At 40.3% G+C, this 25,472-nt stretch overlaps 2 protein-coding genes across 3 annotated transcripts in view; one reads left to right on the top strand and one right to left on the bottom strand.

Moving 5' to 3' along the window:
• Positions 1-22,900, bottom strand: part of INSYN2A (inhibitory synaptic factor 2A) — a 29,724-nt gene extending 6,824 nt beyond the window's left edge. The window contains exons 1-2 of the mRNA XM_068399960.1: positions 21,720-22,900; positions 3,069-3,140 (exon numbers count right to left, since the gene is read on the bottom strand). Of these exons, the coding sequence (XP_068256061.1) occupies positions 3,069-3,140; positions 21,720-22,900 (1,253 nt within the window). The remainder of the gene's footprint in view (positions 1-3,068; positions 3,141-21,719) is intronic.
• DOCK1 (dedicator of cytokinesis 1) overlaps positions 1-25,472 on the top strand; it is a 313,699-nt gene that overhangs the window by 116,048 nt on the left and 172,179 nt on the right. The gene's annotated exons all lie outside the window — the stretch shown is intronic.

Genomic DNA, 25,472 nt, shown 5'->3' on the forward strand with positions numbered 1-25,472 from the left:
CTGTTGCTACGGAGTTGGGATTTTATACTCCGGCTTTAAAACCTGTAGTGATGGTGTTGCCCAATAAAAGCTTTTCCTGCTGTGTTTGAGCCTGGAGCCCCATAAGACGCAGCACAACTGATCCTGTCCTTACCAGAACCCTGGTGGCCGCGGGCTGGTGAAGTCTTCAGGGTAATGACTCAAGCATTTTCCCCTCTAAAGTGTAGCAGCTAAATGGGTATTTAATTGGGAGTGGAAGCAGTGAATTGATGTGTGCTGCAGTTAACATGGCTCATCTCATGTGATGAAGAAGGCATCAGTGATGCCGGTGTCTGGAATTTCTGTCAAGTTCTTGAACATATTTCTCATTGCAGAAATAAGTAGAATTTTCAGGGAAATGGGGAATCAAATTTAGATATGTTTCTTTTCCTATTGATTTCTAAAGCAGTTTAAGACTTTGGTACCTTTTTAAGAGTGTTTAATGTTTGAATACTTTCTCTTTATTAAAAAATAAAGAGAAAGTAACTTGATTTTCCTTTTTAATACTAAGTAGTATGTATTCTTTTTAAATATAAAGACAAAGTAATACAAAAATAGATTTGGAATCTTAGCAAAAAATGTAAATTTCATATGCAAAATAACTGTATTCTCAAGAACCTATTCTTAGAGTGTTTACTAACAGTATCGATTGCCATTTTAGATACTAAAAAGCAGCTGAAGATCCCTTAAAGTACAACACTGTTTTTTTGTTGCCTTCTACACTGTCTCTAGCTTTTGTGCTGCATCATATTAATATTCTAAAAAGTTATCTCGAGGGGGAAGCATTTAATTACATTGATTGTTTCTGCATTCTAGCTTCTCATCTGTGCTATACAGAATGCAGTTGGGTAGTCTGTAGGGCAACTTAATCAGTCCTCTAAGATGCTGGTTCACTGCAGCTTAAAAATAAAAGTTTGAAACAGCTCTGAACATTTTTTTTAAATGTTACTGTATTCAAAATTGAATCATATTAAAAAAAAAGTCAACTATGTGAAAGTTAAGATTTTCTCTTTAAATTACTGATTTGTCCCATAAGGGCATTGGTTGTATTTTTCTTAAGTCTCCCCTGCCTACTCCTGGGTGAAAGAGCTCAAGACTGAGGAGGGTCCAGAACAGGAGCATGGTGTAGAAGCCGTCAGGGAACATGCAGTAGGTGAGACAGGACGATCCTCCTGGTCTGACACTGACCTTTACTGACAGCTTGCAGGGTCTGGTGCCCTCAAGGATATCTGGGTTTTCAGTGCATCTTGAACAGTTTAATCTGAGTTTTAACTTCTGTTCCTAAAAGGTGTTTTGTCTTAAAGAGAAATCCTGTAACTCTGTCATGCAAACTCTTTGCGAAGGTGTGGCTTATATCACTGCATCTAGATTTAAGGGTGGCTTTAGCGTGCTTACTGATGAAATGCTGCCCTTCTTTCAGAGGCTTTGGTACTGTAGTATTTGATTTGTGGAGGAGCAGAAGCTCCTACAAGCCCGTCTGTCTTCGTGGTACTTCTATCAGTGAATTTCCCTTTTTCCCTTCTGGCTACGTATGTAGTCTTACTAATTCAGTCTTCTCACAGCTCCCCTGTTTTGCACTGTCTCCTGGTTTTAGACTCCTTGCCTGCAGCATGTGTTCTCCTAATTTGTCAAAGAGCTGAGCTGATTTTTGCTAAAGCTTCCCCTGGAAACATTGCTTTAGGCAATGCCCAGCATCGATAGCGTCAGTGCGAATGGCTCTTCTGGTGGGAAATCCTGAAGAGCTAGACCTGCCTGCTACGCTGTTAGTCTGTCCCTAGGGAATCACTTGAAATCTGCATTTCTGGATTCATTTAATTTGCAGCGAGTGTAAGAGGTAGAAACTGGAAAGTTCCTTAACTTGAAATCAGCTGACTAGAAATCAAGATTCTAAAAAATTTCCAATTGGATTTTTTTTTTAGCTAATGAAACAAAACGAGTTTCCCTGCTAGAAATGTGCTCTGTTGTACCTTCCCAGGCTGCCCTGAGCAAGAAGTTGCACGGGGGTGAGCTCAGAAAAAGGGAGGCAGGGTAGGCTTTGTGCTTCTAAACATAGCTCTAGAGGAAGGATAAATTAATTGGTTTCTTCCCCTGTGCGGAGCAGCATTGTTCCCTTCTCTAGTTAGCTGGTAAGTAGGAAAGATGGAGTTGAAGTTTTCCATCCTTTTTTCCTTCACCTCTAGGCAGCTTAGGGGATAATGTATAAATAGCTCCAGGTCTTCTGCTACATCAGAGACCAAGTAGAGAATTACGGGTGAGGGGGAAATGCTATGCTTTCAGAGCTAGCCAACATCTGTACCTTCATTTTAGTCTGTATCTTCACTGTAATTAATAGTCATCTTTATACGTTTTCATCTGTACTATATTGCCTGATTTTCTGAAATAGTCTAATACTGAGATGCATTTGTTTTCATCTTACCTGCAACGCATGAAAATATTCAGTTGTTTTTTTCAGACTCTAATGGAGGAGGACAATTAAGTTGTCAGTATGAAACACACCATCAGACTCATGATGGCTTCATGTCATGCCCACTGCCTATCTGTTATTCCTTCGCTATAATATAGCACATGCCAAAATAGGTCTCTTGGCTGACAAATTTTAGGAGTAGAGAAATGAGAAGCTGTATCCTTTCACCTTTTGCACCTGATCTGTCCTAGTGAGCCAGCTCCAGGTATTTCCTTCTGGAGAAGAGACTGTAGCAGGTACAAACAATCTTTAACAAAACCTTTGAGCAGTTTGTAATTTGAAGTATGTTGACTTGTTGGACAGAAAATGCTAAATATCTCCAGCTGAGTGCAAGTGAAGCTCACACCTTGTTAACACTTCACATCCAAGAGCTACAGCAGTAGTAGTGACCATAATTGTCTATTCTTGATCTGAAAATTTTGGACTTAAAAAGAATTTTATTAATTTAGGGAAGTTAAATTTATTTTCTGTTTTAAATGTTTTTTTGTGTTATTGAAAAATCAAGGCTAACAATTGATCAAGCATTAGTGAATAAATCATTGCTGTCACTCAGGAAAAAGGGGGAATATTAATATTTTTAACCTACCTATAGATAATACATGCACTGTTCCTGCATGTGTCGCAATTAGCCGTGTCTTGACCAGTCCGATATGAAAGCCTACAAAGACAAGAACACGAGGTCATTAAGAAGTAATTTGTTTTAACATGTTTTTGCCTTCTATGATTCTTTTCATAGAAATCAGAACTTCAGGAATTTTTTTTTTTAAACTTTAATATTGGATACAAAAATCTAGCCATTAGGAAAACAGGATCCAAACCAGCATATTCAGCTTCACTGAACAATGGGAAGTTGAAGTTTGTTTGGAAAATGAGTCTTTAATGACTGCAAGGAGAAGATAAAAGATTTATTTCCCTTATACTTTGGTAAATTAAAAGGGAAAACAACAAAGAAACCAAGTTACATGAACCTCTTTTTACGTGAAGCTGCTGTGTACCAAAGTGATGAACCGTCACCGTAAAGGGACACCCTTACAGGTGCCACAGGTGTGACCATGCTGGTTTACTGGGGTTCTTCTGCTTTCTCAAATACCTGAGGCTTTTCCTAGTTATTGCTGGATGGATCGAACATGATACTGGGAAATGGCATCTGGTTAGAAATTTTGTGCCTCAGCAATGAGGTCTGAAGATCTGTTGTGATGTTTGTCTTCAACAGAAAGAAAATGTACTCACCTACCCTACAGCTATCCCTTGTCACACTTGGGTTTGAAGTCTGTTAGTGTCTCTTAATTTACCTGTGCATTGTCTCTGACTTGGTCAATTTGAATTGAAAAGGTTTTTTTTTTTTAAGGTATGCAAGTACTTTTTTTGTACATAGCAATTTTACTAAATGAAGTTAAAAAGAACACAATTGCCTGCCTATCAACACGAATGTTCTTGCATGCAAATCAGTTTAAAATTAAAATTCCTAAGTCAATATATATGTAGTTATACTTCCTTGTTTTGTAAAATCACGACCTTAGAACCTTTTAAAGTTATTTTCAGGATGTGTAAAATACAGACTAATCTCTGCAAAGTTTCTTCATCGTTGTTTTTAAAGAAATGGGGAAATACCTCCTCTGTGGAACTTTGAAGATGTGGAAAATAGATCTGGTCAGGATTACTTAAGGGAGTGCTGCTGAAGTCAGATTCTGCCCTGAAGCCTGGGACCTTCCAACTAATTGAACTCAACTAATTCAGTGTTGGCTTTGCTTAACAGGGGCATCTCTGCACCCTCCCTGCCCTCAGTTGCCCTGGCTATGGGGACAGAGCACCTTTTTCTCTGCTTCCCTGACAAAGTAACAATAATGAAAAATCCAACATTTGCAGAAGAGTTGACTTAATTTTTATGTGATAAAATATAAAGTATTAATGGGAAATGATACACAAACTGTGTAGTGTGCCTGTCCCTAAGATGGAAAATCACCATTTCCTAAATGCTGCAGGCTATTTATTTATCTCCATGAACATACTGTTTTCTTTGAAAATGACCATCTTGTTCTGTGTCACTTTTCCTTACTATTTTAAAGGTTTGAATATTGGTTTTCAAGTTTATTACATTACTTATAAATTTATATTTTATATAAACTTATACTTTTAAAAGAGAAGAAATTTATTAGTCTAAACTTGAAGGCAGAGAGTGACCCTGAGGTTTATTAAACTAAGCTTGTCTTCACAGGTGACATTTCTACTTCCACTCTGATGACTTTGATTATCCCTTGTTTGGGGTGATGTCATGGCAAAGTGCTCTGGGCCTGTGAATACAGCTCGTAATAGGGTGAATCTACTTTTATTTTGCAGACTTTTTTTTCTTTCTGAAAGCAAAATACAAGGTAGGGTTCTTGCTGTTCTAGTTGTTGTTTGTTGTTTGAAGAGGGCTTGGAACACTCTGGATTTGAAACTTGATATCAAGGAATTAGTCAGTGGCCTCAGAAATACTTTTTATTCAGAGGAACGTACTCAGATTGCTAAATTTTAACACAACAGTAAAGCCAGATGTGCAAAGGAACTTTTACAAAGCAGAATTTATATATTATGTACTTATATATATATTATGTATTTTTATATATATTTTTCCCTTATGGGGGGAAAAAAAACCCAGTACTGGTTTATATTTGATTATACTTACTTTTTATGCTCTCTAAGAGCAAAGTAGTATCTGTTTTTCAATTCCCCTTTTAAGATCTTTTTGGAAGTTGACATTCAAATTGTCACCACACTATTAAAGTTGGACTTGTGAAGTGTCTTTTCCAAGCTATTGACCAAATACTCCAAACTCTTACTAAAGAGACGACATTTAAAGTCTCCAGATCAGTTGATGAAAGCCTTTATTTACTGAGGATGTAAAGGGTCGTTAATAATCGCCTTCAGAGGAACACAGCCCAGTTGTCTGAGTGCCTTTTTACAGGTAAAGGCATAAACACGCTGTGCTGGGTGCCAGGTTGGGGTTTTTTTTCCGATTAGTTTCCAGTTGGGACATTTTCATTCATCTTTGTACTGCAAACTAACGTTCAAATACACAGTTAATTATCTGGCTCGTAGACTAACCACCTCCTCCTCTCTGCCAGTCTCTCCTGTTTCTGCCCAGTGCTGCAGGGTTTATGCTGTTCACGTTTGGCCGACCACTCTGTTGTTTAAGTAATTTAATAATAAGGTTTTTTTAATGAGTTTTTCAAAGTCCAGTCTTTACGAAGCAAACTGCAGTATCCACGTTATTTATCCTCCTAATACCTGTCGCATTATCCTGGATTGCTGTGAGATGAGCCCTGTGACAAAGAGTGACAGTGACATCTTATTTATGAAGTTCCTTAGGAAGATGGTTGGCTGTATTTTAGGGACGTGCCTGCTGCTCCGAGGGATCTGCTCTACAAGAGTGAGGTTTCTGGCAGCAGTTTTATAAGCAAGGTGGCCAGGTCATTTGTTTACAGTGAATCTTAACAAGTGTTTATTTTTATTTTTCCCCCTAATTGGGGTGTTTGAGAACCATGGCTTTCACTGTGGCACTGGGAAAAGGTGAGGATTTTTCCTTTGAAAGAGAAGAGAGAATGAGGAGTACTGTGTGTGCTGAAAACCATGAGTGGAAAAGAGAAGGCTCCGGGGAGACCTCATAGCAACCTTCCAGTATCTGAAGGGGGCCTACATGAAAGCGGGAGAGGGGCTTTTTACAAGGACAAGTAGTGACAGGATGAGGGGGAATGGTTTTAAACTGAAAGAGGGGAGATTGAGATGAGATATTAGGAAGAAATTCTTTCCTGTGAGGGTGGTGAGACACTGGCCCAGGTTGCCCAGAGAAGCTGTGGCTGTCCCCTCCCTGGCAGTGTTCAAGGCCAGGTTGGATGGGGCTTGGAGCAACCTGGTCAAGTGGAAGGTGTCCCTGCCTGTGGCAGGGTGGTTGGAACTAGATGGTCTTTAAGGTCGCTTCCAACCCAAACCATTCTGTGATTCTAAGAGGGATAAATCAGAACCCCAGGACAGATCTGCAGTGGTGGAGTATCCTAGTGCTAGCCCGCTCAGTCTGGCACAGAACTTCGAAACGCAAGAAGTCTCAGGGGATTAAACACCCAAATAAACATATTGCAGTGCTAAAAATCCTACAGACACGTCTCTGAATCCTTCCCTTCCCTGTATGCTCACACCCGTGAAAGAGAAGTATGTGTATGGTCACCACCTTTGTTACTATGAAGGTTTACTAATCAGTTTCCACTGGCACTGTACCCATCTTAACCAGTCATATTTTCATGGTGATAAACTCACGGAGTGCTGGTAGGGTCGTTAGTTATTTAGCAAAAGCCATAGTATATTTGGTCTTAATGTGGATGGGCCAGTGCAGTCATGAACTATAGTCCTGCTTCCATAACTGGCAGTGTTTTTGATATCTTATTAAAAACAAGGTATCGTATATACACTTTAGGTTAATAAACTGTCTTTCTCAATATTTTCAGTATTTTATTTAAATTAGTTTCTAAAGTGTATGATGATCTTTAAATGCCCAATAATCACAGACTTTCAAATGCTTTAAAAATATATTTCCTAGTTGATGGCATAAGGCAGACTCGTTAGGTTGATGAAAATGGTTCTTTGATATGCATATTTAAAAATGATATCATATTTGGATGATCAGTTTGAAATACTGATTTCTCAGCTTACACGTTCAGCACTGCTCGGTTTTAGCAGCATCATCATTCACAAACTGTACTGTTTACAGCGATACATTTTTTTTCCAGTCGGATGTAATTTATGATGAACTTTTAAAGCATCATTTTCCATATTGAATACGTTTGGCCTTTCAGTGATGATTTTCCTTTCAGTCTATGGATTTAGTAATGTTACCTTCTCTGAACCATCCTGTTGGCCTTCTTTGTAAGCCCCGAGAACACCACAGGGTGTCCCAGTGTTTGGTTTCCATAAGGCAGTTTGATAGCTCTTTAGCTGAGACTATGTTGTGTGAGTGTTAGTAAAACTCAATTAGAAATAAATTCAATTATTTCTATATAAATTAAATTCTTCATGAACGAATTCTGTTGTTGATACCCCAGGGCTTTGGACTTTCACTTTCTTGTTTTCACGTAATTATCTACATAAACACTTGCATGGAATTAATCTACTTCATGCCAGCGAAGATTTTACTCGTGGCATAGCGTTTCCATGTAAATCTTAGGCAATGAGGTTGATTTGCAGTGCAGACTGCCTGAAAAATAGAGCTTCCGATCAGTGTTAACTGCTAAAACAGTCTGTGAGCACAGCCTGGATACCAGGCTCAGGAGAGCAGAGTTCTGGGTGATTGTGAGATAGAGTATTTTGGATAAGCTACTTTTTCCCCTCCCCCTAAAAATAATTTCAAGGGTATTCCAGTGTAGAAGAGCTCAGGCTAGAGACCAGTAACCTTTTCTCTCCATTGGTAAACTAGACGGTGTTTTTCTCTAAGAGTAAATCCTGTAAAATGTAAAGTTTTCCACAAAACAAAGATTCCTACAGAGCATTTGTTTTTCTTTTTAGAGAAATTAAAGTTGGTTTTGGTCTGGTTTAGATCCAAAGTGGAGTATTTCACTTTGTATTGAGTGAGATGCCTGGGAGCTGGCAGTCCCCCGAGCTGCAGCTCCCGTGGGCGATGTACTCCACGGAAAAATAATCTCAGCATTAAGCCTTGCAGCTCATTTTACCAATCTTAACATCTTGGTTTTGGGGATGCCTCATTGATTTAAGTATAAGTAGTATTAAATTTCATAACTTGCTTCAGTCTCTCCCTTTTTTCATCCATTCTTTAAGAAGGTTAAACTCGATCACCACGAGGTTGTGCTGACCCATCTGGCGTGTACCTTTCAGAACAGATCTGCTGGTGTTCAGATGTGAGGTGCAGTCAGAGGGCAGCACGTGGCATCTTTGCCTTCTAACATGAGTTCGCTCTTGATGTCTACTGCTGGCTTCCATGGGTCAGACCCCACCAACTGTAACCCCTTCCCCTACCAGTCAGCAGCTCCCCATTTTGTCCTCAGTAATCATAGGAAGAAAGATGGTCTACTTTATGTTTGGAAAAATATTTATCTTGTGGATGCTGAAGGAAATATTTTGGTTTAATTAGATTGCTTTCTGGTTAATTGGCTAGAACCTATACTACTTTATGATTTTTTTTTTCAAAAACAATAAAGAAAATAGACTTGAGTGATACTTTTTTTTGGTATCCTATCAATACAGCAAAGTAAACACAGCACTGTTCGTTTCTGGTTTGATGGGATACATGCTGATGGGGAAGAAGGGAACTGAATGCATATACTGGAATGTTTAATCAGCTTCCCTGGTATTCATATTATTACTGTGTTTCATACTACTTTAGCACCTAATGTGTTTTGATATACACTAACAAGAGATCATTACTCCCAACAGCTTCATTCTTTGATACCTACATCTTGTATTTTCTGTTTTCATGTGGATGTGCGCAGATGGGCATGGTTAATCTCATGTATTACGTGGTGCTGTATGGTCCAGGTTCTGGAGAAGGGATGGACAGAGGTTAGTTGTATTGCTCTGTCTGCATCTCACTGGCTCTGCCATCTTGGGAAGGGTGTCTCATCTCCGTACTCAGGTTTTCACCTATGCTTGCTATCTACTTTGCCAATTTTTTTAGGCGGCTTTCATTTTAATGCATTTCTTTTAGCATTCTTGGCACAACCTGAGCTTAACCTCAATTAACACTTCCAAGTATTAAAATATTATAACGAAGAACAACCATTTTGCTGACATGGACTGGCAGTAACTAATAATAGGCTGCAATTTTCAGAGGAGCCTAAGGGAATTACACCTTCTAAATCCCTGTGAAATGCAGAATTCGTGTACCTGCTTGAGGCTCTTTTTGAAAATACCAACTGTATCATCAAAATCTTTGCATTTGAGTAGTTTTTTGCTCGTATAATTTAGACTCCATTGAGCTGAGAAAGGGAAGCTTGGATCTGTATATGCTGATTTTTTTTTTCCTGTTGTTCAGTAGGTAGCTAGCGAAGGGGCACTAATTCAAGTATCCTGGACATCTATTAAGATTTTTTGTTTGTTTTTACAAAGTGATTTGGAAGGATATATCTGTTATGCCTGGATGTCTTCCCGTATCTGCTGGGATGTGGGGAACACTTCATTTTAATTGAGTTACTTAATGGCACGGTTTTGCAGAAGTGGCTGCGCTTCAGAGTGTGTTTCTGCTCTGATGGGTGCACTCTTTAGATGATATTGATGTTCATCACACTTTTGATGTATTACCACCAACAAGGAGGATAAACAGGCTTCAAGATTTTTTTTGGTGGTGTTTTTACTAAAATATAGTGAAATGAATTATCTTAAGAAGGCAGTGGGCCTTTGAAGTGGTTTTGAAGTGATGGTTCTGGCCGTGCTGAATAGCTGAGGAAGTGTAGGCCATGGTTCTCCTTAAGTCTTCGTATAAACGGGTGTTGTATTTCCATGCATGGCCTTGTCCTGCTGGGCCTATTTAGAGCATAGCTAGTTAAATACACTAATGTTACCTGGCTTTACAGAATAACAGTTTAAAACTAAATAGTCTGGTGGAGAACTTCTCAAACTCTTTGCTTCCTACTGTGAAGTATTACGGAGCTAATATTCCTAATAACTGTGCTTCAAGAGAAAATCATCCGTACTTACTATTAAAATAATTCACCTTTTGGCAGAATAAGATGACTTCACTATGTCATGTGTGTTTCAGTTGTCCTTATGACTTAAATAACTCATGTTTTAGCTATGTAAACTGCAGGAAAATCACTTCTATGTACTGCTGGTTAAAATAAATCCTGCTTAGTCATATAGGTTTAGTCTAACCTAGGAAAGATTTGCGATTCTAGCTCAGTGCAAAGCCTCATACAAATGCGTTTGTATCCGCAAAATCATGTTTCTGTTGGATGAATATCTGCCTCTGGTTCCCTCAAGAACTTATATTCTGCTGTCAAAGCAGCAGGTACATGCAGGTATAAAACACCTCGGTTCAGCCTTTGGCTCATATAAAGGTGTTCAGAAAAATCACTTGCCCAGTAGAAAAATTGTTTTAGCCTTACTGCTGCTGTGTTTTCATTACATTCATAATTACTAATTAGCAGTTTTCATTTGTAGACGATAGCAGTACAGCCCGATAAAAATCAAGAACAGCGTTGTGCTTTGAGCGTTGTCTTGAGGCTTTTTTGTTTGATGTCTACTGCTGGATGCAAACACTGAATTATTTTCAGAGGTATGTTGTATTTTGTGTTTGTTTTTTTTTTTTCTTCCCCTTTTTTCTCTCCTTGGCTTTCACCTGAAGATTTTTTTCTTCCCCCTGCCCCAGCGTTTGTTGGCTTTGCTTGTTTGGTTCCCCAGTACAAGCCCTGGGAGCATCCTTGGTGCGTCTCCCCGTAAACGTGGGCCCCTTACTCGTGTTGGAGAGGATCTGTTCCCCTCTATGTGGCAAGGTAGGGGTTAGCTCCGTGAGCAGGGTGGAAGTCCTTGGACTACTCAGAGCAGCCTGTGGCCAGGCAGCCTCTGACTGTCACCAGAATAGTGGGGAAGGCCCTAGCTGTCACGCTGGGTACAAGTATGTTTTAACATGGACAAAAAAAAGGCAAAAGAAACACAGCACAAATTCACTGACTCATTTTTGAAAGGTTTTTTTTAACTGATGGCAGAGGATGAAAGCAGAAATCCTCTGATGCTCTAAAATATCAAAATCTTTTTTCCACTTTTTTTCCCTGTCTTGTTATTACAGGCCTGATATTATTCATTTGGTTTCTGAAAATACTTTGAAATGTACAGAAGCTCAGTGGTGAGATTTTTTCAGACTGTTTCCAAGACAGTGGTTTGTTGTCTTTTACTGAATCCTGACAGCTGGAAGCAGATGAGTAATTTTCTTTTTGAGATATTTGCACTGTGGGTGTATGGCATGACTCCCAAGACAGCAATTCAAGTGCTTTCACCCCGTAAATACATTTTATATTATACTCAGGTTAGTCAGGGAGTGAAGTGGTTTTTTTAAAAAAATACATATTTTAATAGGGCTGTCTAGTGATTGAAAAAAAACCACTGAGAATGGAGAGAATTAAAATGTATTTCAAGTGAAATCACAAAATCTTATAGGAATTAGGCGCATGCAAGGTCTAGCGTCTCTCTTGAATACTTGTACCTCTGTTGTCTCATCAGAAAAATCAGGCAGATAATTAAAATGTCAACCCTTTGTATTAATAATAATTCAGGGAATTTGTTTGCTTTAGCTGAGTAGCAACTGTACTGCTGGCGTATAGTTCTTAGGCCAAATGCATCCAGCGGGTTATCAGGGAGCGCACTCAGTACTTACACTACAATGAGGTCTGTCTCTTTACCCTTTGCACTCTACACCTCTCTCCTGGGACTTGCTCCTGACCTCAGAGCATCGTTACTCAGATGCCCTGAGACTTCTGAGCCTGCAGCTCATCATCAGCTCTGCTGCATCCGTCCTTTTACTGCAGCTTCAGAGCATGTTATGTTCCTTTTCCAACTTCCCACTGCTGTTCTACCCCCAAACCCACATAATTTTAAAATTAATTAATTCTGTATGTAATATATATACCAGCTTACAATAATAACTACATCAGCCATACCATATGCAAACCAAAGAGCTTGTTTAAAATTCTAAATATTATGTGGTAGCATAAAATTGAGACTATGGAGTATGACTGCTGGCCACTGATCTTGCTGATTGCATGGTACTTGCAAGAAGGGTGGGGAATTGTGTGGAGAAAAAAGCAGCAGGAAGGACCCTGCAAGTGCTGAACTCTTTTTCTCTGCAGCTTGAATAACTCTTGAATAATACTTCCTATTTTCTGGTTTCCTTAAATAATGGCAGTTTAATATTTCACTGCAGTACAGTAGAATCTGTAGAGCAGCAGTTTGGCATTTGCTTGAGCTTTGTACACAGATGCTCAGAAAGTCTCATCCCTGGGAATTTTTTCTGAGCTTGTATGGATAACAATGAAGTAAACAAATCTCTTCGCATTTACCAAAGAAATCACCTAAGTCATCCCAGGTTGAACTATTCCGGAGTGTAAATTGCCTTGTTAGCGTCAAAATACCTCTGCTCATCTCTACAACCCAGTCTCTCGTGCTGATGAATTATTAGACCACACTCAGCTTCTGTCGCGTCTTCTCAGGATATTGGAACCAAGAGAAAAAAATTGTAGTATACCTAATACAGTGCTCTCTGTCCTCTTCTGCTTTGTTCATGCAGCAAGTGATGTGGTGAAAAATATCCTCCATCATCATCTTATTCATAAAATAGGGCTAAGCACAGCTGGGCATGTTTGGAGAGGCTTCCAGCCTCCCGTCAAACGGCACCTTTCCTTCTTGGTTGACCTGTGACACAGCCGATCCCTACGCTGCTGCTCCATGAGATGCAAAACCAAACCATGACAATAAACCGTCGCAAAAAGCTCTGAATTGCCCAGATTTTGTTGAAGTGTTCTGTTAAACTGCTGCTCTTCTGCGTGTTTGCTTGTAACACGGACAAAATGGTTCAATGACAGGGAAGTGAAGCCTGGTGCTGACTGCAGGCAGCGAATACGTGCCCGTGCCCCTGTGTTGGACTGCCATGCGTGTCTAAACTTGATTATCTATTTACTCATCTATCTTCAAAATTCCCCTGTGTTTGCAAAGCCCAAAATGAAGCCCTTAAGATCTAAGAAACAGTGTAGACCACCTTAGCTTTTTCAAGGTCTGAGCTGGGAACAGATCCTGGATCTGTAATCAAACAAAGAAGCGAGCAGTGACACAGAGGTGGCACGCAGGCAGGATGGCCAGACACGTGCTTAGGAGCTCCTCGCTTCAGAGGTGGTGTTTTCCAGTTACTGGAACAGTCCACAGATATTTGAATCCAGCTCAACTCTTCATCATCTCCGACGCTTGTTTACCCTCAGTTCCCTGAATGTGCTGCGCAGGAGCTTTCTTAAGACTGAACTGCATGTTTACATCTTAATTCTGAACCTGGGGTCGCTGGGAGCCTCAACAGTTTGAAAACAAAATGCCCCTCTTCAGACAAGACTTTTTACTGAAATTGTCCAGTCGAAACCCATTTCTCCCAAGTCAGAAGAAGTGTTTCTTTGGGTAAGCGTAGGGGCTCAGAAGGAGCTGTCAGTTAGAAATCTCAGGATTAATCTCTTGGCGAACAAACAGCAGTGAGAAATTCGATGCTATAAGGCTCGTTTTGTCTCATTTTTACGTGACTGGATAGGTACCTGGCTCACTGCTCTGCCTCTTTGGATTCTAATACTACCGACAGTCAAAATGCAGTTATTAAAGGATTACTCTAATTGTGTAAAGTGAAAATTGATAATTCAGTACCTAAATAACATCCTCTTTAAAAGACTGATTTAGCAGAAAAACTCTCCTTGCAGGTATGTAATTTGGACAGCTTGGTGACAGTTGGAAAAGCTTCCCTTATGATCTGCAGTAATTCACAGGGATATATTTAGCAAGAACGTAGTCTGCTTACTTTTTTTTTTCTCATAGTTCATTATAAGACTTCACCAGCATTTCCAGATTTGAATGGTGGAAGTTTGCTTTTATTGGCCTTCGTGTCACTGCAGCCAACCTGATGGAAAAGTCTTGAACCTTATTTTCACATCAAAAGCCTGAAGTGCTGCTGAACCCTGCTGAAATGGGGAGGTGTGGTGGTGAAAGGTATTTTGTCTTGTTTTTAAAGTGTATCGAATAGCAACTAGATATAAATCAAATTATTTTTCTGAATACTTCAAATCCTTTTTCTTCAAATTGTGCCTGTATAGTATATGCACATAAAAAGCTGGAATATATTCACAAAATAAGTTATATTTTCTGAGACTCAGAATGTTCCTAGTGTCATTTTTTTGAGAAAAGAGTAAGCAGTAAGATCAAGTAACTTTGCTAAAGATATTATGTTTCTTTTTTTGCTTGTTTATGTTTTATGTTTATTCCACATAGTGGTTGTTGCTAACAGTTTGCTTTTCATTTGCGTACATCATCGTTTGCTTGTTGAAAACCTCCTACCACTGTGTTCCTAACAAAGGACGTTTAATAGCTGTAAGCTGGCTATGACAGTAGGGTTATTTAAGACAGAGCTCTTTATCTTACACCTTATGGTATCTAGGTACTCTGAATACCTGTGACACATGTTCCAGGAACGTCTGTGAACCATAAAAGTTTGCCCTTTTTATACGCCCTGAAGCTTTGATTGTGAGTAACAGCATAAACTCTAATGAAAAAATCCGATCCAAAATACAAACCTCATCAAGTTTTGAAGGTCTATGAAATACTGTGCTATGAAATACTCACGTTACCTGCCCTTGTAGATCTAACTCCGGATTGTTTTTTAGTGATCTAATTCAGAAAAAGTGTAATATGAGGTGTTGAACCTTGGCTGATGCTGATCGCTAGGCAAGTAGTGATAGGACAAGAGGACACAGCCTCAAGCTTCGCCAGGGGAGGTTCAGGTTAGACATTAGGAAGAATTTCTTCTCAGAAAGGGTCATAGACATTGGAAGGGGCTGCCCAGGGAGGTGGTGGAGTCACCATCTCTGGATGTGTTTAAGAAAAGCCTGGACATGGCACTTAGTGCCCTGGTCTAGTTGACAGGGTGGTGTCAGGGCAATGGTTGGACTCGATGATCCCAGAGGTCTCTTCCAACCTGGTTGATACTGTGATCTTTTACCTTGAATGATACTGGATCTTTTAACGATCGATCTTATATAATCAGCTTTCATTTGGGGTTACGGAGAATTTTAAATAAGAGGGCACAAGGGTGCTCATGTGGGCTGACAGTGAAGTAGTCTCCATTAGGAAATACACAGCCTTGGCATATAATGAAACTGTTGCAGTGAGGAGGTATGTCAGTGTGTAGCGTATTGCTCTGCCACATCTGCTTGATTTGTGCTTGGGGGGAATACAGAAGGGAGAAGGCTGGCCCGCTGCTTTATACCTTGGAAAACCAAGTTACTTATGGTGAGGGCAGGTAAATGGACTTTTATGGCATCTTAATACTTATCCTGCTTTCAGGGAAGGGTAGGTGAGCATCTGCGTGATGGCTGAGGGATGAGCTGTAATTGGGAAATGAGCACAGGGCAAGGGGAGAGGACCTGTCACGGGTCCACGTGCAGAGAATTCATCTGAAAACTGCTTTAGTTTTAGACCTAATGGAAAAGCATAAATGATCGTGGAATGCATTTTGGTTGAATATGGCTCTTAAGTTTATAGCGTGACACATACACCTTTTGGGCAGTGATGAAGCCTGACAGTTCAGCTATTAATGATTAGAATTAACTGTATACTTAGAAAAAGAGAGGGAGTAGTTATATGAATGGGTATAAGACAAGGAAGAGAAGGGTGTTCTGTTGCTGTTGGAATTAGAAAATAAAAACCGCTACTACAGTAGTCGAATGCGTCACTCTAAGACTGATCTTTGTGGAAACAGCAGAGAAAATGGTCTGTATGGATGAGAACTTCAAAAAAACACCCAACCACCCACTGGCCCAAGGATCGCAAGATCCACAAAGCACTGATTTGTGCAAAAATTATTTATTTTCCTTGACTAAGGAAGATGCATCCAAAGAGAATTCCTGTCTCTGCCTTAGAAAGCTGAATTGTTCCAATCTCCAAGGTGGTTTGGTATATCTGAGTTTGGGAATGATCTGTAAATGATGCATATTCTGAAATACAACTACTGTAGTGAGGGTAGAGTGATGGGAATTTAGGAGGTGGTCTCAGGTAGAGTAATAGTCACAGAATCAGTCAGGTTGGAAGAGACCTCTGGGATCATCGAGTCCAACCATTGCCCTGACACCACCCTGTCAACTAGACCATGGCACTAAGTGCCATGTCCAGGCTTTTCTTAAACCCCTCCAGAGATGGTGACTCCACCACCTCCCTGGGCAGCCCCTTCCAATGGCTAATGACCCTTGCTGAGAAGAAATGCTTCCTAATGTCCAACCTGAACCTTCCCTGGCGAAGCTTGAGGCTATGTCCTCTTGTCCTATCGCTAGTTGCCTGTCAGAATGAATGTGACTATTCCAAAGGCCAGGCAAAATGGATGTATGTAAAGATCACAGAGCTGAAAATAAAGCTCGTCATCATACTCCTGTCCCAAAGGACTGCTGTTACAGGCTCGTAAAACCTGGTGGCACTCAGTGTAGGATGCAGTTTGTGCATCACAGATGGAATTTGTTCTTTCTGGTTTTCATATATTTATTTGTAGCGCAGCTGTCTTCTGCTGTTAATATCTGTCTATTGCTTCCCTCCATTTCCTGGTTTTCTCTTAGAAAGGATTTTCTTAAACTTTTCCTGTGCCATGTCTGCAGTTGAAAAAGCAAAACAAAACCAAAGGGAGGGGGAAATCCCCAGTGAAACCATGTCATATCATTTCTGCAGCTAGCCCATTACTTCCAATGTAAGGCTGTGCTTTCAGAGGCTGTATTCTTGTAAGCTCTTTCCTCCTTACGTGAAAGAAGGAACCCCCCCAGTTTTTAAGAGCATTGGCTCGTGTGTAGATGAATGGAGTTAGACAGCAGAGGTTGTTACTACCTTTATTTGCTCTGTCTCCTTCATTTGAGCTGAGTAGCTGAAGTGGACTTGAAGTAGCTTCTGAAAAGGAGAAAAGCAAACAATCTGGGCAATAATTGCTTTGGCTATTTGACTTTCATTTGCCATCGTTCCTGAGTCAGGATGGTAAGTTTATGCTCAGCTCTTGTGACCCTGAGGATGATGGCTTGCAGTATTTTTAAGACAGCAGTATTTGGGTGAGGATGCTTCGCACTGGGTGAAGCTCTCCTCTGCTCTTTGGTTCAAACATCCATCCAGACACGCACAGTATTGGTTTATTTTCTGCTTAGAAATTACGTGTCCCTCAGAAAGAGACAAATGTCCCTTATTGATTGGAAAACATGAAATAACATCTAAATTCTGTCCATGAGAACATGTTCTTTCAAAACCTCTTCGAAGGAGCCTGGGACTCCTTGTTTCATGACTGTTGAGAGCTCTTTAAATTCCTGAACCACTGTATAAATTAATATAAATTATCTCTGAAACAGGTTCATTTAATTCTTGTCTAATGTGTAGCATTTGGCCTGTCAGAGTCAAAATACTGTGACTTATTTTTGTACAGCAAATTGAGTTCTTTGTTTACTAAAATGGCTGATTTGTTGTATAATGAGATTACTGTTACTTTTCACAGTAAGGCTTTAAGGGGCAGGTCATCGGTGTCCTCCAGCTGCAAAATATTTGTGATTATCTGTTCATTTTCTGTTACATATTTCATAGGCGGTACTGCAGTTAAGCAGGTTTTGGAATTAGTGACTTGCTCTTTGCTCTCAATCCTGCTGTCCTTAGTGAAGACCCACCCAGGTAAACAGAGCAGAATTTGGCTCCCTTAGTTGAATGCACTGGATCTGAATACAGACAAATATGTCCAGAGTCGATACAGATTGCTAATAGTTAAAGCAAACATCATTCAGAGCATGAACCTTGTTTTGTGTTGTAAAGCTGCACCTTGCTTCATGTAATATTCAACATTTTCCCAGCTTTGAGCTGGAAGCCTGAACTGAAGCTGTAGCTCTGTTACTTTTGTTCATGCATGACTTAACGCAGTTGTTGTTCAATGCCTTTTGCTGTAATTTTTCTTGTTGTAGAAGCTTCCACATAGTGAGATGTAATTACCATTTTGCCAAATAGTAAATAATGATGCACATATGAAATATACAGTTTTAATAATTTCCTTTGATCTTGGGGGGGGTCACAGGCTAGCAATAACAATTTCTAGCCCTGTCCCCAAATCTACTATGTGTTATTTAGATAGATTTAATGCATTAAAATCACGCAGTGCCTGATGGTAAGAGCTGTGTTTCCTGATGGCCTGAATTTTGCATTCTGTGACCAATAAATGGGGCCTGATCCCAGGTCAGGGGAAGCGAGAGGTCACGCTGCACCCTCGAAGTCTCGGATCTGGCAGAGCGACGTGAGCCCTCGGCTCCGTCGGGTGTTAGAGCCACTCTGTTTCTCTTCCTCCTCTGGTGGTTTTCCCCTTTCTTTTCTTTTCTGTTTTTTTTTTTTTTTCCTGAGTGCTGTCTGTTGTTGCTAATTGTAGATAATGTAGTACTGACATTTTGAAAAGTATACAGAGATGATATGCACCCAAAGGATGATACTACTATCTTCAGAGATGCTGACACAATTTTGCTGGCATAGACTCATTTAGTGATGAATTGCAGTAATAGCAGTTCAAGACCTACAGCGTATTAGTGAAAATGAATCCACTGAGCACTAGTCCCATGGCACTACAACAGCACTTAAAGAACACTGATTTTCTTGAAGGGAGAAAAATCTGATTAAGAGATTTAGCTGCGGGTTTGGTGCTTTGTTTTTTTTTGGGGTTTTTTTTGGTGGTTTTTTTTTGGTTGTTTTTGTTTTTGGTTTTGTTTTTTTTTACCAGCAGTGTGTTATTTGTATTTGTTTCTTGATGTATGTTATTGTAAGGAATTTAATATACATAAACTAGGAGAGCTTCATAAACACAGACCATTGTTTTCTGTTTTAGCAGATGGAAGCCTTGTATATGCTGCAGTGAGAGACGTAGCAGTAGTGCTGCTTTTAATTTCTTGTTGTAAACTGACCTAACACCTAGTTGTACAAGGAAAAAAGATCAACGTGCTAAAATTGAGAAGATATGTGCTAGTGTACACAGTGGTGGGTCTGTGTGGTAAAAATGTTGTAGAAATGAATGCAATTGGAAAGAATTATTCTAATAAAAGGATGGGGCACCTATTATTGAAATAGTTGTCTAATCTGAGGGAAATAGGGATAAAGACAGGCTTCATGTTAATAATGCGTTGGTGCTTTGCACAAGAACAGAGTGTTCTTTCAGCTCTGGAGTGTGATCAGTGGAGAACAGAAATGTCCCAAGCATAATGCTGGACTCCCTTGTGCAATCTCCTTTAAAATCACCCAAGTGCTAGAAAATTAGATGGATCTGGAAGAGCAGAATTCCTAAAACATGAGAAAATGTGCAAGTATGCATGTCCCTCCTTTCCTCCTTCCCCATCTTTACATCCTTCGTGTCTAGCTGGAAGGAGGCATGTTTGGGACATGCCTGGAGCTGAAAGCAGCTCCAAGTTGAGGCCCTTTTCTGCTCTCAGTAAGTTTTAAGACAGCACCTTTATGTATGTCCTTGTGTTTGAAACAACCCCGCTGTGTGAAACCTCACTTTGATTTGTAGATAACTTCGCTTCCAATTTTTATACTTAACCTTGACCCCTGGTGTGACTGCCACTGGTTACAGTTAATGTCAAAGAATCATTAAAACATTTTAATTGTCTCTTCCACATATCACAACATGCTTGAAAAGATTTCAAAATGTGGGATGTAGCTTTAGGTGGTGATTTCACCATTGCTGGGGAACCTATGGGGGAAAGTAAAGGAGTGCTAATAAATATGCTCTTTCTGGTCAAATACAATGTAGTCTTGCAGACTCTAATACACAAGTCTGTGTGTATAAGAGGCAGTAGAGATATTCTGGAGAACTGGGGTTTATGCATAGTTACACTGTTTTAGGGCTAATACAGGATACAGCTTGGTCAGGTTGACAACTTCAGAGGGATTATGTGAAGATACGAGCAACCATCAATAGTTTGTGCTAAGGGCAGGGATATACTCCTAGTGTTCACTACATTAAATGGGTCAGCTTATGTGAAGGCAATAAAAAGTATCTGCTGCACTTGCTGCTCTGTTATCTTTGGGAAAAGAGGAAAAAAAACCAGATATATAAGTATATGGAGGGAGCATTGGTATTTATAGCAGACGACTGGGGGTAGATGTGTGTCTTCATACACACAGGGTTCTTGATGATCAGATGATGAGTTATGCTGAAGAAATATTTTTCCCTACTTTGTGATTTGAGAAGCAGCATGCCCCTTCTTTCCAATTCTCCTGCAGTTTCAGTAAGTTAAGAAAGTCAGAGGAATACTTTTTCTGAATAACAATTTAAAAAAATAATCAGCGAGTCTGTGTTGCTTTCAGCTAGATCAAGAAGCTTCCCAGTCTGAAGTTCCAGGATTTGACAAGGTATTCTAAAAATACTATAACCAGCTGTAAAATCAACTGCAAATGCTAAGGCTGTGTTGACAACATTGTCCAAGAGCTAAGATGATTTTTTAATGAAAAACATTTTGAATTTTTAGGATTAACAAGATATTTTCTGCATTCCTAGAGGAACAGTTGAATTACAAATCTTAAGCTGTACCTTTTTGACTCCCATTAAAACATGTGCTGCTTTAAGTAGCAAGAGCTACTGGCTTCTAATTTTAAAATCCAGATTTCTTCTGCCAAATTATGATTTAATTACAGAAGTATTTAAAAACACACAAACAGTGCACATACATTTTGAGGTGCATTCATTGAATAAAGATTAGTAAACTAAGGCAAGTAAGTCTGAGGAATGCTTGTTAAGATAATGTAAGAGACAGGTTGAACTGTCTAGGTAAAAATTAAAGGTTGTACTATGTTATAGTAACTTATTTGTAATGCCTTATAGGTTGATGTAAGTAACCTAAGTTAGGGATAAGAAAAAATCTTGTTTCTTTATGCTCAAGTTTGTCGTGTGTAGAGTAGTGTGAATGCTGTAAAAAAGACTTTGATATTCAAAGTTGTAATTTAATTTCTTTCTGAAAGAAATATTAAAAATTCAGAAGGTGAAAGTAAAACAGACAGGATTCATATGCCATTAATGGAATTATATTAAGAGTTGTAATAATATCCCTTAATCTTAAAAAGGTAAGTCTCTTACAGAATTAAGGTTTTTCTGCCGCTTTTCATGCGGTGTGAGGTATTACAGTTAATACAAGTTGCTGATGTGAAAGCATCCTCACTAATCCTGTTTGGAGAGCGGCTCGTTCTGTGCTCAGTAGACACAGTACAAGAAAAGACATTATAGCTCCTTCGTTAAATAACTACTTAATTACATCCTAGGACAAGCAGATACCAAATCTGCGAATCCTTCTGGCAGGTTTCCCTAGGACTTGCCTCTGAAGCAGCCAAACTTAGCCTGCGTGAGCAACGCCATGTGTAACGTCTTGGTGTGCTGCGGAGGAATGAGCGGTGGCGGGTGCAAATTTACATTAGCAAATTCAAGGGCAGGACTTGTTAGAATAGCCATTTTAAACAGCTTATACTCATTTAAAAAGCTTCTACTCACCCTTCTCTGTGAGCTTCTCCTTTCTCTAGCTCCTGTATAACACCCAACAACACTTTAATGGTTTCCTGACTAGAGCTGATCAAATTTTCCATCATCTGAAGCTGCGCTTTCAAGTCCACAACTTCCGTGTGAGGCACGATTTGTTGGCATTCCTCGCTCACCGCGACGGCTGTCTGGCAAGGCTGGTTCTCCTCCATAGGCGAAACGTTCATCTGAAGGGTCTGTTCGTTACATTCGGGGGCTTGGCACTGCACCCGCGACGAGCAGGCTCGAGCATCTCCCGCCTGGGGCTGGACACCGTTCAGGTGCACAGTCCTCTTTTTGTCCTCCTCGGCTGTCGGGCACGGTGACCAGTCGGCCTCGGCCGCGAGGTCTGGCAGGTCGGGCTGCGAGGCGTTCGAACCAGCCGCCGGTAAATAAACGGTGGCCACCTCAGTCTTGAAGACCCTCCCGTGGAGGCGCTGGGCGGCCTCCTCGCTCCCCGGCCGCCCCGCCGCCTGCTTCCCTCGGGCGGCGGCGGGCTCCTCGGAAGCAGGGCCGGCTGAGTTCGGGAGAGGAGGAGGTGGCTCTTTGGGAGAGCTGTGCAAATCGCTGCTTTGCCAGGCCTCGGCCCCGTTGTCGCGAGATCCCGCGTTGCCGCGCTCGTTGATGTGGGAAATGAACTCCGCTGTCTGCAGGCTCCCGGCCTTCCTGCTCCACGGAACGGCCTCCCCTGAGCTCCTGCCGTCTTTGTCCTTAACGTCTATTAGAAACCCGTTGTTTTCACTCTTAAAGGTGTCGACAGTCGAGGCGCTTTTAAGAATATTCCCTTTTTTCCGGTCCAGAGGAAAGGTCTGGTAACACTTTTTAAGATCGGGTGAAGTCTGAACTCCTGTGCTCTTGGTGACGTTGGGGATGGACCTCCGGGCAGGCACTGTCATGTACTTGCGATAAGCCGTTCTGTAGGAGATGGCCTTGTCTTCTCTCTTGTTGGGATCCTGGGTGCTGGAGAGCTGCTTGTCCCTCTGCTCGTTCTGGGCCTCGCAGATATCTTTAAATCTCACCTGGAGGGCTTTGTTTCGTTTCTTGATCTGCCGGTTGGGATCCAGCGCGTATTTCATCTCCAACGCCAGTGAAGCCGCTGGCTCAACTTCGCTTTCCGAGGCGGTGAGTAAGCATTTGCTGGGCTCCTTACTCACCATGATGCCTGCATGCAAAAACAGGTCAAAAAGCCTCATGTTATGACAGAAATGCTACTTTTCCCCCCCAGGTTTGCAATATTTGAGCTGACTTCCTCTTCTTTGACTAAAATGGCTGCCACTCGCAACCTTTTTGCTCGATTCTCTTAAGTCATACTCCTTCATATTAGACTTTGGTGCTTTGCTAGAAAATCATGCTTTTTTAATCTCGATTTGTTAACGCCTGCTTCTCAGAGAGGAGCGGGGCTCAACCTGTTTTTGTGGCACCAGAAGTGTTTTCCAGACCCGGTTTCAGAGGACAGGCACCATGGTTGCCACGCCGGGGGTGCTAGCTCAGCACTCGGACTTCATGGCAGGGCAATATGGGCTCTCAGGAAGCAAATCATCTGAATCTACTTGGTAGTTAAGAAAAAGTACAGGGAAAATGAAGAAGAAGTGTCTTTGTACAAATAAAGAAAATTCGAGAGCGCTGATCACCCTTAATGCTCCTCTAATGCAAATATTTGGTAGCAAGAAGTGGCAAACTGGCATTATTTTTTACAGTATGCTTGCTTATGAAACACATTTCTTCTGTGTAATGTACTCTGCATCTTTGCAAGAAATTAATTGGTCATTAGAAGTGTCATTATTTGGATTTTTTTAAAAAAAACTACCTCCCAGCTAAACCTACAGCTTGGATATAGATCAATTATTATTAGCAACTGGTTGGTACTGCTTTATGTGTAAAATTTAGGAACTATTGAAGTTTGTGGAAGAGGTCAGCAGTGCATCAATTAAGGTTTAGCTTCAAATGCAAACAACCCATCCTTTACTAGAAGCAGTAATATGCCTTTGTAATAGAGCTTCTTATCCCAAAGGATCCTAAAGCACTAAAAAAAAGCCCCACCAAAAACCTGTGATGTTTCACAGCAATGACTTAATCTGCTATTGAAATATAAGCACCTCCTCAAGGATGAAAAGATGCCAACTGCTGAACACAGCACACAGCAAAACAACCCAACAGCTCTATCGTTGTACAGTTCATGTGGGATCTGTAGTAACTGGATAGTTAAGACTTCATTTTTACACCTCGTTTGAAGTTGTCGGTTTTACTCTCCTGTTCCACAGATTTCTCCCAAATGCTGAGATTTACTGAATTACCAAATTCCCACTTAATCCAAGTATTCTGCATGTATCTCCTATTTAAACACCGATGGACCCTCAGAGGGACTCAGAGTACAATGTAAAATGAGTAAAGGGACTTTCAGGTGTGGTAATGGAAATACAATTTTAATTAAAATTCCTTTGTCTATTAAATAAAAAATGTGAAACTCTCAAAGAGTTAAGTGCCACAATAGCATATGTTTTATAAAGTCACCTCAGTGGCACAAGGGAGTGAATCCTTATGACTAGTCTATATTTAATTTCAATTTAAGAAAACATAACGGAGAAATTATTTTCAATGGAAAATTGAATGTTGTTTTTTAAAAGTAATAGTAACATTTCCCAAAAGTTATTAAAGACTCAGAGATGTGCATGGTAGATAATCTGTATACAGCAAGGCTGGTGGGTTATCAAATTGCTTTCAAAAAATCTCATGTGAATGTGTCATTACTTAAATTTTTTTTTCAATATTTTACTTCCCTGGTCCCAGTAATTTCTGAGCAAGTAACTGAAATATTCCAGAATCCGTCTAGTTTGCCTTTTTCCATCTAACTTGTCAGGTTCAGGTAGCGGTGAGTGAGCAGCAGTCATTTTAGAAGGGGAAGTTTCTATCTGAATCTGTGCGATGTAGTAGAAAGTCTGTAGCAGAAAGCAAAATGAGGGAAGATGCAGGAGAAAAATGTTCAAATAATGGAATCTGAGATTACTAGATACTAGTTTTCAAACTAGATATGTATATACAAGGCTAGTATCTGATACCAGGGTGACCAAGGGGAAATAAATTTACTACATATGAATGTCAGGATTTTTTTTGTTCCAGTTGAAACCCTAAATAAGGAGTCAGTCGTGTGTGGGGAATATTGGTGTCCTGTACTGGCTGGTGTGGGCTGTCTTTTAATCATAGTAATGTTTGCCAAGTGAAGTTATGCCTTTATTTGAGAGACATTCTGCATACAGAGCCCCACTGATTCACAGCTTCCAATGATGGAGATGGTAGGAAATCCAGACAGACATCCATCTGTCTGTCTGTCTAGGGGTGGAATTTCAGAATGCTTTAGTGAATAAAGTGCTTTCTAAGATACAAACCTGATCCATTAGCCTGCAACTGGACAGCCGTTAGCTTTAGACACAGCTAAAATATGTTGTAAAAACGACTGTCAAAACAAAACCCTCTGCGCTTTCATTAATGTAGAACTGCTGGAAGCAAATCTTCCAGAACGGTCTGGTAAATTAAGGAGTTTACCAAAAAACTAAACACAACATCCATTATATCCATTAGTTTTCAAATCTGCTAATATGAGTTCATGCACTACGAAGAAATCGTAGCAAATACAAAATGTTGCATTTACGAAGATGGGAAGTATGCAGTAATTACGTCTGAAAAGAGGGCACGCATTTTTTACCCGTAAAAGAGGCTCACAAAAATTGGTGG

The sequence above is a fragment of the Nyctibius grandis genome, chromosome 4, assembly GCF_013368605.1.
Source record: "Nyctibius grandis isolate bNycGra1 chromosome 4, bNycGra1.pri, whole genome shotgun sequence".
Lineage (NCBI taxonomy): Eukaryota > Metazoa > Chordata > Aves > Nyctibiiformes > Nyctibiidae > Nyctibius > Nyctibius grandis.